The 14,209-nt window shown below is 35.9% G+C and overlaps 1 protein-coding gene across 10 annotated transcripts in view; it reads right to left on the minus strand.

Annotated features, from left to right (window-relative positions):
- The window catches only part of AGTPBP1 (ATP/GTP binding carboxypeptidase 1), a 157,625-nt gene that overhangs the window by 98,793 nt on the left and 44,623 nt on the right, over positions 1-14,209 (minus strand). For 4 of the 10 annotated variants that reach the window (XM_082696534.1, XM_082696538.1, XM_082696540.1 and 1 more), the window contains 5 exons: positions 10,162-10,229; positions 6,726-6,789; positions 6,141-6,287; positions 5,199-5,330; positions 2,838-2,931 (listed from right to left, as the gene is read on the minus strand). In XM_082696534.1, the coding sequence (XP_082552660.1) occupies positions 2,838-2,931; positions 5,199-5,330; positions 6,141-6,287; positions 6,726-6,789; positions 10,162-10,229 (505 nt within the window). The remainder of the gene's footprint in view (positions 1-2,837; positions 2,932-5,198; positions 5,331-6,140; positions 6,288-6,725; positions 6,790-10,161; positions 10,230-14,209) is intronic. The other 6 variants (XM_082696539.1, XM_082696537.1, XM_082696542.1 and 3 more) reach the window with 3 other exon arrangements.

The following is a 14,209-nucleotide window of genomic DNA, read 5'->3' on the forward strand; positions in this document are numbered from 1 at the left end:
AGGAGAGAAATGGAATATAAATTTTAAAATACTGAACTATACATTTAGTCCTAACTAGAATTAATTCACATCCACATTACTAGATTACTTACTTAAACTGATCACATTGCATTCATAGGCATTGTGTTAATTAGAAGAATCATCTCATTAAAACCTAATATAAATCTTCTGCTATAGGGGCTAATACTATTATTTATAGACATGAAACCAGGGCATAAGTTAGGTAGCATACCAGGTATCAGTGAAATCCAGGTCTCCCTACCTCCAGAGCCCACTCACTACAATTACACCAATTCTGTAAGTTGGTTTTACTTAATTGTGATATAATCACTTTTTGGTTTTTTACATTTCATCAGATGTTCCAGAATTATGATCTTTACATAAGTAAAAAGTTAAGACATCCCACCAAGTAAAATTTCATGAATAAACATATGTGCAAATAAGCTCCCATTTTCAAGAAGGATATAAGCTAAAATATTTGACTTTTTTTCTTCACCCTGATCTTTATTTCAAAAGAGTGAAAAGACTGGAAATGTTCTAAACTTATTTGTAAAATTTAACCAAAGAGTTGATTTGAGTTCTTCCACACAAGAGTCACAACTAAAAGAGGTAGAAAGAATGAGAAAATTAGAAAAGTCACTATTTTGCAACCCCTAAAGAAATATGGATCTAGACAATGTCATGAAATACTGCTAACTTATTAGTTGAGAAATGGAGGGATCATCTCAAGCCAGTGATCTTAAGAGGTGCAAAACAGAGTACTAGTACCACGTATGAAATATTTTTGACCAGGAAAAAAAAAGAACCCAAATCTAATCAAGCCTCCCGATCTATTGGCCTACAGGAAATTGGAGGGACATACATACATGGTAAAGGGCCCCAGGATACAGTCATCTTAATCAAAAATGGTGGGACAATCTACAAGACATCACCCAAGTCCTTCAGCAAATAAATAAAACAGAATCCAAAAATAGAGGAACTGTTATTGATTGTTAAAGATTTTTTAAGATTTCAATATATAGCAATCAAATAAAATGTATAGATCTTATTTAGATCCTGACTGGAACAAGCCAACTGTAAAGAAGACATTTCTTAAACAGCCAGAAAATATTAAGGAATGATATTAAGGGATTATTAATATTGCTGGACAAAGAAACAATAGTCCAGAGACAGTAAAAGAAAAAAGTTGTGTCTGATAGTGACCATACCAAAGAATTCACAGAACAAATGTAATGGCTAATATTTGCTTTGAAATACCCCACCAAAAAAAAAAAAAAGGAAGGACAGGGAAGGGAAAATGGAGATCAAAATGGCACAAGATTGGTTACTGCTGAAACTGGGTGGCGGGTACATCAGTTCTCTTCTAGTTTTGCATAGGTCTGTAATTATTCTATTTTTGTGTAGGTTTGGAAATTTCCTAAATGTGATAAGGAATAATGTGTGCACCTTGCTTGGATTCTGATTCAAACAAACTCATTATAAAAGGGCACTTTGAGACAATGGGAGAAAATTAATAATTTGGTTGAGTATGATTTTAGTATTATGGTTATTTTTTAAGTTGCTATTTAGTAGAGTGATATACTAAAGTATTCAGGGAAAAAATGATAAAATATCTTGGATTTTTTTTTATAGAAATTCATATAGGAGAATGACATCTGGGATTTGCTTTAAAATACCTCAGGAAAAATAAAAGCATAAAGGGGAAATAAATGAAACAAAAGTGACAATATTAGTAACTACTAATTTCAAGTAAGTGATTAATAAACCTAATTCAAAATAATTTCAGCCTAATATAATATAAACTCCAGGTATCTTTGAGTAATTCCACAATAAAATATTTTCTTAAAAAATGATTTCTAAGGGGGCGCCTGGGTGGCTCAGTGGGTTAAGGCCTCTGCCTTCAGCTCAGGTCATGATCCCAGGGTCCTGGGATTGAGCCCCACATCAGGCTCTCTGCTCAGTGGGGAGCCCGCTTCCTCCTCTCTCTCTCTACCTGCCTCTCTGCCGGCCTCTCTGCCTACTTGTCTGTCTGTCAAATAAATAAATAAAATCTTTAAAAAAAAAAAAAATGATTTCTAGGGGCACCTGGGTAGCTCAGCAGGTTAAAGCCTCTGCCTTTGGCTCAGGTCGTGATCCCAGGGTGTTGGGATCAAGCCCCACATCGGGCTCTCTGCTCGGCGGGGAGCCTGCTTCCCCTCACCCCACTCTTTCTCTGCCTGCCTCTCTGACTGCTTGTGATCTCTGCCTGTCAAATAAATAAATAAAATCTTTAAAAAAAAAAACGACTTCTAATATGGTTTAAAAAAATACTAAATATAACCAAATAACTGGAAATTGCTCTATTTTCTGAGGCTGAAAGATCTACCAAGAAATAAATATGTATACCTTATAATATATATATACATAATTTAAAATAAGAAAAAAGAAAAAGAATGACATTATTTTGACAAAAAAGAAATGTATAAATTTAAAATACATTCAGATAATTGTGAGAATAAAGGATGCCATCATTAAAAGACTGCAAACCTGGGTAGGGAATATAGTAGGCATTCAATAAATGTTTCTGAATGAATGCTACTCTGTCAATGATCATTTTCCTCTTAGATTATCTAGGAATGTTGACATTTAAATTTCCAAAACACTATAGTCAACGAATTTAAAGGTTTCTAATTTTGATACACCTCCGTTGAAGAAAACCTTTACCGTAATAAAAATCAATACTTAAGAACTAAGAAAGGACCCTAGATATAATACAATTCAACCTGTTGGTTGCACAGATAAGATGATGAGGCCCAGAAAAAAATACACCTCTATTTATACCCAAAGTATTTACTCACTTCATGAGACCCGAATTCTTCTTACTAAATGGTCCAATGATTTTAAACAGCAGCTCCACAACTCCATTTTTCCCTAAGGATACTGAATTCACAGCTAGGAGGCAGAGGAAAGGATGCAAAATGATTTTAAAACCTCAACAAGTAGAAATGTGTATTCTTGGTGCTATAGAGCTGAAAACATACACAAATTCTTTAGCAGACCCAAGTCACTCATAAAGACTACCTTAGCCAGTCACTTGAAGGGAAGACTATTGTTTTTTGTTTTGGCTTTATTTACTACCTTGCAGTTATGTAAAACAACAAAATGTTACTATTTTAAAGTAAGAGTTTTAAGATGCTCTATTTATTTCTTCAATAATTTAAATACCAGGTCATGGAGATTCAAAGACAAAAACTAACAGTGTGGGCCCTCAGAGAATACAGTCTAGAGGAGAGTGACAAAAATAAACAAATAATTAATAAGTTACTTTCGAAACAGATTAAGTGCTGCAGGCTATTTAGTTATACCAGTATGGAGCCTCAAGTCCATAATGAAACAGAAGGCATCTCTGGAGAAACTGATGCCTGGGCTCACTCTGTACCAATGAAGAGGAGCTAGCTAGGACAGGGGCTGCTGTAAGGACATGTCTCTGGAGACAGGGATAACACAGCAAACAGAACAGAGTCAGTGAACACCATGGGTATAAAGTTACACATTAAGACTTACAGTACCAGATAAAAGCTGGTGGATGATGAGGTGGGAAAAGAAGATAAACAAATTACAGAGCCTAGAAGTTGTTCGTTCCTGCAACTACATGGAATTGCCCAAAAGGACCCGACCAATCAGACATGCATTTTAATACACAGGTCAGATGCCACAGCACTGTGGGGAAGACAGATTTGAGAGACACGGTCGCAGGCTGTGGTCCAGCTGAAGGGTGACGAGGACCCTGGCTAAAGCAGCTGTAATAGGGAAAAAGAAAACTCTAACAACTGTAGAGTTTCACACAGAATATGCAAACAATTACCTAACCAGAAAAATGTGCCTAACATTTTCACTCTGAACAAATATATTTTAAAAGTCATAGATAAAACATTTACTAGTCTTCAAATGGTAAATTCAGTAAGATGCCGCCAAATATGTCAGCTAAAGTCTTATATGATTTTAAATTCCTCAGTATCTATTTTTCTATTATCCTTTCTAATTTTATCTCTCTGCGGTCTTCCTTTTCCGTAATTGGGGTATTCAATGGTTTATCTGTTTTAGTTTTTAATTTTATCTGAGTATAGTTGACACACAAATGTTACATTAGTTTCAGGTATGCAACTTAGTGATTTGGTAAGTTTATACATTACGCCATATTCACCACAAACATAGCTACCATCTGTCCCATTATATTACTAATACAGTATTATTTTATTTTTAATCCAATCATTTTACTTCTTAAATCAACTGGGGTTTTTTCCCTAATGTATTCTTTTTTCCTCTACATTCCTCTGTTTTCCTTGTGTTTATTGCTCCCTTCCTAACTTCTTTGGTTAGATATCCAATTCATTCACTTCCTTCTATCTTTTTAATTACGTAAGTGTTAATTATTTAAGTGGTCAAAGCTATTTTCCTATGAGCTCACCTTTAGCCATACTGTCAAAGTATAAATATAAATAAATAATCATAGACATACATAAAATGTTGTATACACACACACACACACACACACACACACACACATATGTACACACCCCCATCTCTACTGCTTTGAATGCCATTATTCTGCAATATCATGTACTCTCCACAATTTCAATTTCAGGTGTTTTGTTAACCACCCTAATCCTGTAGTCAGGGAATAGGAAGAAAATCCATACCTTCTAGGTTTGGGACCTAATATTAGAGATAGTGTATATCTGCGCTGGGAAACTCACTGTGATCTCTCTTCTCTCCAGCTTCCTCGGAGGATGCTATACTATTCATTTTTCTGTTCTTCTACTTCCCTATAAATAATTAGCTCCAGGTAACTAATCTTCCATACGCCTTCCTTCTCAGCTTTCCTCTCATCTGCGAAAATCCAAACAGGCTCAGCAGTTTTTCCAGCTGCCAATACCCTCCAATTCTTCCACATTTTTCCACGGACTGCCTACTCATTCCCTTCACTACAAGCTTTTACAAACCGCAGGAAATGAGAATTCTCAAGATTTTGTCAACTCACCTTCCTACTCCACATCACTTTCGTGGTGGTGGGATTAGGAGTTACAAAGGGTCATATTACGTATTATCTTTTCTTGTCTACAATTTTTAGAGATTTAAGGAGTTCAGGTACTTTTACATTTTCATTTTGCGTAAGCTGACAACACTGAGCGAACTGAAAGATGCTCTAAAATACTTACAGTTGGCAGAATATACTCGTAAAAGCTGAAGACAAGGCAAAACCAAGCGATGATTCTGCAAATTCTGTTTGACCAAATTCAGGGTTATATTAAGAGCTCCATTAATTCTAGCTTTCACTCCAAATTTTTTGTCTGTTTAAAAAAAAAATGAACACACACAATTTATTCATGTATAGTTTTTGAATGAAATGAAATGTCATAAACTGTATACACACTTTTTAGAATAAGCATTTTAACCAAACACTTCAAAATTTATCTCATATGTATGCCACAAAAGCACTGGGAGAACTCCTAAATGATCACTATTCTAAGAGCTTAGAGAATCATTTTAATCTGTGTAGCTAGATAACTATAAACTGAACTTGGATTCTACTCCAAGGATGCCTTTCTCTGTTAACCTAACCTAAATCAGCTTTCTCCTTATTTCAAATCCCATGTTTTCTCAATTTCTGTTTTTTAACACTTTGCATGTCTTACTATTATGATAATCAGTCCTACAATTTTTATATCTTTTGGTCTGACTAGATCATAAGCTTTTTAAGCACTGAGAGTGTGCAACACCAATATGAGTACTAATGAAAAGCAAACACATTTTACCTACATGTTCCTCAAAGCATTCCCATCCATACTTCCTCCTTCCAGCTTCAACCATATCCATGAAATATGTATCCTTTGCACACATACAAATGCAAACTACACACACACTGAGACACACTTGTGATTCTGATATCTTTCTCCCTTTTTCCAACCTATGCAACAGAATTCCTCATGAATTTAGGATCCTCAATTTTTTCAGGTCACCAGTTGGCTGTAAAAGCAGTCCATGACTAAGACCAAGAAAAAGCAGTACTATTTTAGATTTTCAAAATTTACCAAGTTTCAAGGCAAACAGAATCAATGTCACAAATGGTTCTATGATAAACAGACAAGTGGAAGCCTTACCTTTAGGTCCAATCTTTGCGAGAATAGAATGAATCTGCACCATCAACTCCTCATTTGGGGGAGATTCCTTGCTCGCATTCACGAGTAACTGCAACAATATTTGTGAACCACCCTTGGTGACCAAGAAACTTGCTCTTCGGCCTCCACCTAAAAAAAAAAAAAAAAAATTGTTTTTAATTGCTTAAACAGCAAATCTTCCCATAGCATACTAGACATCACAACTTGTTAGCATTCAAGAAATATTTCAAATTTCAAATGATGACTTCTGAAATCAAACACCTCAAAATCAAATTTTCTTTTATCTCATTTAGTATTTTAGTTAGAACATAGCAATGAGGGTAAATACAAGTGATGTCAAAATTCTACATTCAAGGCTCTGAAAATGGGGTTTGATGGTTTGAGGGATACTGGAAGAGCCCTCAAATCACAAACAAAGCAAAAATAAGAGTATGACATTTCGGTTTCCAAATTCTGATACTCAGAATAGCCTCTATAGGAGTATCAAAAAATTCCAAATAAAGTACACGATATACTGTTGATCACTGCTTACAAACAGAAATTAGACCAAAGGAAACAAAAACTTACCAGCTGACACCAGCTCAACAAGAATGCTTAAGATATTAAGTGTAGTTTGAAGATCTTTCGTGTTCTGAAATAAATAGTTTATTTGCTGTATTAAACCATTGTAAATCTATGATTCCCAAACCTTTTCTGATCCTGTTGTGAACTACCTATATTTTTACAAATGACCCTTCCAACTTTCCTAAGCACAAAGGAACTATTCTCGCTTAACACTTCAGTAGCTTCTTCTTGCCCCTGAGAATGTCTACAAGTCATCTGAGCTATTGTTTTCTTAGTATCAACATTATTACAAGAGGAATTAATTTGTCATTTAAACTCACCATCTTCTACCAAATAGATAACCCAAATGAATTAATCAAAATGTAAAAGGCACAACAATGTGTATATGGTGACTACTCAAGTCACCTAGCTCCCCTCTCAGAAGGCAATGCCATTATCAGTTGCTTGCATATTCAGCCAAAGATAATGTGCACACAGGAAAGAAATCCATGTAAATATATGTGTATATACAGATTCATTTCTCTAAATGGTATTGCCCTATGGATACTATTTAATACATCAATATTTTTATATATCAATAAATCATTTCTTCACCCTTTTTAAAGGAAAACCATATGGCTATGCCATTATTTATGAAACCAGTAACCTACCAGTGGAATATTTGATTTTTTTAATCATTTGCTACTAAAAAACTGCAACAAGAAATTAACATGTTTATACAGAATCAAGTACATCTCCATATGGGATAAATTCTTAGAACTTCTGAGTCAAAGAATATGGGCCTTTACTTCGATGAATATTTACTAAATTGTCCTTCATGGGAGTAATTTACACTCCCACCAAACAACGCAGAAGAGCAACTATGTCCAAAGGTGTGGATAACCAATCTAAAAGAGAAAATGTTTAAACACTGTACTTTGGTTACATCCCTTTTATTAAAAGCGATGCCTGGATAAGAAAACCAGAGAAAGCAGAATTATGACCTATTTAAGGAACTACTTCTCCTCCAAAGTAAAGGAATTTTAAATGTTTATGCAGAGGAATTTGAGAAGTGCTGTGTGTCAGTAAACTGGCATGGGACCCTTATTCTTTGCCCTTCCAAAAGGGAGTGAATGTTGTCTCTGCTTCACCATTTGACTTTATAGACTAACAGAACCAAAAAGCCACATCCATACCAGTTAGAGGATTACATATTAACCAGAAACCCCTGTCTCAGCATTGCGGGTATTACATGCACGACCAACTCACTAGAGAGGAATTTGGAGGAATGAAAGGGATAGACATGTGTTAAAGAGAAGAGAGGACTGGGGCAAAATATTGCATGTGTTTGGCAAACAGATCTCATCTTCTTCCTGGGTACACAGCCAAATGACATTTTCTAGCCCTTCAGTAATTAGATTTGGGCCATGTGACTGAGCTCAGATTTGACCCTGAATGGAAGTTGCATTGTTATCTCTAGGCCTTACCCAGACAAGTTTCCCATATATAATTCACCACCTCCCACTCCTGCTGATCTCAATAAATTGTGATAGAGTAAACAGACAAACCAAGGAATGGTGTTCAAGCTCAAGTGCCATTTGCATTTCTTTTCCTGGGAACTGTCCATAATGTCTACACATTTAAATCAAAGTCTATTGATTTAATTTTTCTTTACTGATTTATAGAAGTTCTTTATATGTCAAAAAATTAAACAATTTGAAACATTTTTCCTCAGTTTGTCAAGTGTCTATGGTGTTTTTTTCCTCATGTACTTTTGTTAATATAGTTGAATTTAACAAACTTTTCCTTTAGAGCTCCTGGGTTGTTTGTATTAGAAAAGCCTTCCCTGTTTTAAGATTATTTAAAAATTTTTCCCATTACTTCTTCTAGTATTATGATTTTATTTTCCATGCTTAAATCTTTGCTACTGATATGGAATTTACTTTGGTATAAGAAGTAACGATCCACTATTATTTTCTAAGTGGCTACCATCTGTCCCAGCTCCCCCTAGTAAATAATCCCTCTACTCCTCACTGATCTGAAATGCTACCTTTCTTAAGTGGTTTTAAATTGCCCTATGCCAAGATGCCCTTCAACAGACGAATGGATAAAGATGTGGTCCATATATAGAATGGAGTATAATTCGGCCATCAGAAAGGATGAATACTGAACTCTTGCATCAACATAGATGGGAGTGGAGGAGATTATGCTGAGTGAAGTAAGTCAAGCAGAGAAAGTCAATTATCATATGGTTTCACTTACTTGTGGAGCATAAGGAATAACATGGAGGACATCAGGAAAAGAAAAGGAAAAGTGAAGGGAGGGAAATCCAAGGGAAAGAGGAACCATGAGAGACTGTGGACTCTGAGAAACAGACTGAGGGTTTTAGAGGGGAGGGGAGGGGAGGGGATGGGAGGGGGATGGGTGAGCCTGGTGGTGGGTATTAAGGAGGGCATGTATTACATGGAGCACTGGCTGTTATTTGTAAACAATGAATCTTGGAACACTACATCAAAAAATAATGATGTACTATACAGTGACTAACATAACAAAATATAAATAAATAAATAAATAAATAAATAGTCCTGTGATCTTAGTTTATTTTTGGACTTTCCACTCTGCTACACTTATGTCTATAACTCACATACAGTTTCTAACCCATCTGAATTACTAAAGTTTTACAATGTTCTCTGATATTTGGTACAGCTAGTCCTTTCTCTCTTCTTTTTCAGAAATGTCCTTTCTACTCTTATTATTTTCCCAGTGGACTTTAGATTTTAGTATTTTTACTGAGATTATGTTAAACTGACAGATTAATTTAGGGGAAAATGACATCTTGTACCATTTTTAATAGGAAGTAATTCCTATCAAAAAATATGAATTCAACTCTCTTTTTTTTCCCAGTTCTATTGAGATAAAATTTGACATATAATACTATGTACTTTTAAGGTATACAACATACTCCCTGTTTTTAACATAGCACTGAATAAAATTTAAAATTCTGATTCTAAATATATCCTTCTGATCCACCCCAAAATTTCACACTGGGATAGAAATTTAATTGTTACAAACATAATACAGTTATTCAACCAATATATGTAGTAAACTAAATCACAAATATGTATCACCTAAAATAATACAATAAATGAGAATTTCCAATATCAATCATTTATCTTAGACTAAAGCTTTATTTCCAGTTAATGCTTTACTTTTTTATTACCAAGTGGCATATTAAAATTATAAGTATGGTTAACATTATAATCATAGGGAAATACACTTAGAGGTTTACCTAATATATATTAAAATGCTTCTGCCACTGCTTCAAGTGATAATTTAAAACATAAAATTTCCATTCATTTGCTTTACCTCTAGGATAAAAATTTTGTATTTTGTATATACATTTTTTCCTTCTGCTTGTTGGTATTAATAGTTACATAATTAAAGCCTGTCCATGATTTACCTCTAGGGTTGACAGCAGAACTTCCATTCCTGTAGAACCTTTGGCTGTCATTTCTCTCCTTGTCTTTTCTGAAAGGTATAAAAAAGTTTTCTTCTAAAACAAGAAAAAATTACATATGCCTTTATCCTATAGCTAATGTAGAATCAACATGACTCAATTGGTTTAGTAAACATTATAAATTGGTTCTTAGATGTTTCTCCCTCTGACGCTGCTAATTCTACCAGGTAGGAACTTCCAGATCTCAGTTTATAAGCCCTTTCTTGCATTTAATAACATCTCCTGTCATGAATTAGATGAATCCCTGTCAATCCATCTACAATCTTAAAATCAACAACAGAGTACAAGTACCAGAACGAGAGTTGAGGTAGAAGGTGATAATGGCAGGTCTCTTTATTATCTTTACAACTAGAACTAGAAAACATCAAAATTGGTAAAAGCAAAAATTTAGTACCATTTTCAAATGTTTTTACTGAATTAATACTATTTTAAAATTCTGAATTACACAAAAATAAACAAAACTAAGGAATAAACAAAACTTGCTGCTTCTGCAAGAATCTGGAGACCAGATCACGCAAATAATCCCTTTTATGGGTGGGGAGGAACCAGTATAAATTTTTATCCTATTTAAATGTTTCTAGAATTTCTCCACTATTATTTCCCTTCGATTAACAAGATAAGAAAGGTAGATCATAGGCCAACATTTAGGTAGATCACATACAAATTATATGTACTTGACTTTTATTACCTCATTTATGACTCACTTTAACACCTCAGGAGAAAAATCACCCTTTTTATAGACCAGGAGTTTGTGTTCAGAAAGGAGAAGAAACCTGCACAAAGTCACTGAGCAAGTAAGAGAAAGAAACCAGGTGACCCAGGTATTTCTGAACGCAAAGCTTCACTGATTTCATGTATTTCTAAAAGACCCACAGGACTCATTCTTTTCGGCAGGATTGTTGCACAAGAGACTTATTAACCCTCTCCAACTGTTTCACACCTGGATATTAGTGCCAGAAATAGGATGACAATGCCATTTCTTTCACATTTTCAGATTTTAAAAACAGAACACAAATAACCTATTCTCTATACAGCACAATTACACAGTAAAGTTCAAGTGACAGTACCAAATCTGTTTTACATAGAGATAATCAAGCAGTCTAAGATTAAAATGAGCCCTGAAGCCCTGATTGGGGGGGCGGGGGAGGTAAAGTCAGGCTAGGCCTTTAGAACATCACACTTTGGCCCAGAGCAAATCCTGTTCAACTTCCATTACAAATGAACAAAAATCCATAGGGGTATAGTTTTGACACATACAAATTACACATTTAAAATTTCACAAGAACATGAAGTATATAATGTATAGAAAAGGAGTCACAAAATCTCAGAAAAAACTCATTAGTCTGATATTCACCTGAAAATCAGGTTATTCTAAATTAGAAGCTATTAAAGAAAGGGACAAATGTGCTACAGAGAAGTAACAGGATCATATTATTTATGACAACTATCAGTAACTACCTACAAAATAAAAACAGGAATTAGAAATATTTTTCTTTAGGGGCACCTGGGTGGCTCAGTGGGTTAAAGCCTCTGCCTTTGGCTTGGGTCGTCACCCCTGGGTCCTGAGATTGAGCCCCGCATTGGGCTCTCTGCTCAGCAAGGAGCCTGCTTCCCTTCCTCTCTCCCTACCTGTGATCTCTGTCTGTCAAATAAATAAATAAAATCTTTTAAAACAACAACAAAAAAAAGAAAGAAAGAAAGAAATATTTTTCTTTAAAACAACAATCTCATGCCATCATGCATCATTTTGGATCCAGATAATGAACTTTATAAAACTGACAAACACCTTACTATCTTTCTAAACATAAACTTGCAGAAGAGATCTAAAGATCTAAAACAAAGGGAAAACTCATTAATATTTGTAAAACCCAATTCCTTTTTTATTTTTTTTTTTAAAGATTTTATTTATTTGACCAACAGAGATCACAAGTAGGCAGAGAGGCAGGCAGTGGGGTGGGGGGAGCAGGTTCCCTGCTGAGCAGAGAGCTTGATCCCAGAACCCTGGGATCATGACCTGAGCCGAAGGCAGAGGCTTTAACCTACTGAGCCACCCAGGCATCCCCCCAATTCCTTTTTTAAAAGTGATTCCTCACCTGATTCTTCATCATTTCCCTGGCCCAGCTACCTCCATCAGTAAGTATTAAGTTGTAAAATAAATACTGTTTACAAGACCAGTGCTCTAACCCCTGTGCTATGGAGCCAACTGCTAAATACTGTTTAAATATCTACAATGTACCCATGATTTAACATTTTAAAGATTTTTTTTTTAATTTGACAGAAATCACAAACAAGCAGAGAGGCAGCAAGAGCGGGGGGGTGGGGGGGGTGGGGGGGTGGGGGGGGTAGGGGGGGAAGCAGGCTCTGCCAAGCAGAAAGCCGGATGTAGAGCTTGATCCTAGGACCCTGAGATCATGACCTGAGTCAAAGGCAAAGGCCCAACCCACTGAGCAACCCAGGCGCCCCTGATTTAACATTCTAAATAAGACAACTGATTTAATGTTAAAGCCAAATGATTTTTTCAATATTAATCACACAGAGTAGTCAGAAGACTGAGATCTCCTCTACTAACAAACCATTGTTTTTTCACCTTCATGGGACAAACCAAAAACTCCCCTTACTGTAACATCCACAATCATGGAGTTTACTCCCCGCACTAAATGAAAACTAGGCACTACAGTTTTCTACTCTACTCTAGACTCTGTCATCATCTAAGGAGACTTCAATCTATGTAAATGATTCCTTCAACACCTAACTACATAGTTTTTTGACCATGTAACAACAACAACAAAAAAACCCTTCCCACTTTGTTCCAATTTATCAACTCTCTCAATTCTCAAATCTCAAATTGCCCTACCTCTGAAATCTTAGCCTCCAATCTCCCACTGACAGATCACAGCCTCCTAACACTCCCATTTCTCTTTGCTTTCAGAAAATAAGGGAAGCCTCACTGTCACTTTCACTGAAACTTCTAACTCATCAGTGGTAGTGCTGTTCTCCTGTAAAATCAGTTCTAGACATGCCCACTTGGATACCAAGGCTCTCCCCTTAAACTTATCAGCATGAACCCTTATAATTAAGTAAATGCTAAAATGTGCACTTTCTATTCCTACATCACAGTAAAAATAAGGCCACAAGAATTTCTTCTCCAAGTTTAAGATTCTTAGTACCAAAAAAATTCACCATTTCCATCCTCATTTGGAAACACAAAACTACTGTTCTTACTCACCTCAACTCTCAGCCATGTCCATCTGCCCTGCCATAGCCCACAGCTATTCCAAAGTGTGCCAGTTCTCAACCATACCTCTCAATCTCTGGACCCGTTTCTTAAACTTTTTTTTTTTTTTTTTTTTTTTTTAAGATTTTATTTATTTATTTGACAGAGGGAGATCACAAGTAGACGGAGAGGCAGGCAGAGAGAGAGAGAGAGGAGGAAGCAGGCTCCCTGCTGAGCAGAGAGCCCGATGCGGGACTCGATCCCAGGACCCTGAGATCATGACCTGAGCCCAAGGCAGAGGCTTAATCCACTGAGCCACCGAGGCGCCCCTCTGGACCCGTTTCTAACTCTCAGCATCTACATTTCCTCAGTGAACTGAGACAAAGTGATAAGTCAACCAGAGATGAAATTCTATAAACAATGACCAAGCTCCACACACTCGTGTATCCAATCCTTGACGATTCTGCATTCCTTTTTCCAGCCTTCGGGTGGAAAATGAGGATGTATCGTTTCTACTGTGTTCTAAATCCCATCCTTCCTCCCTACTTACAAACCTACAGCTTCAACCTCTACCCACATATTGTTTTGTTTTCCCACATAGGTAACAAATCTTATTTTAACTTGTCTCCTCCTCTATTTCCTTCTTCTTTCTCAGTAGAACTCCCCCATGACAGAAAGTCTATACTTCCTGTCATTATTTCATTTGCCATTCACATTACAGCATAATGCAATCTTCCTTCTAATTCCACCACTTGAAAGTGATCTTACTGTGGCCAA

The sequence above is a fragment of the Mustela nivalis genome (genome assembly GCF_964662115.1).
Source record: "Mustela nivalis genome assembly, chromosome: 13".
Classification (NCBI taxonomy): domain Eukaryota; kingdom Metazoa; phylum Chordata; class Mammalia; order Carnivora; family Mustelidae; genus Mustela; species Mustela nivalis.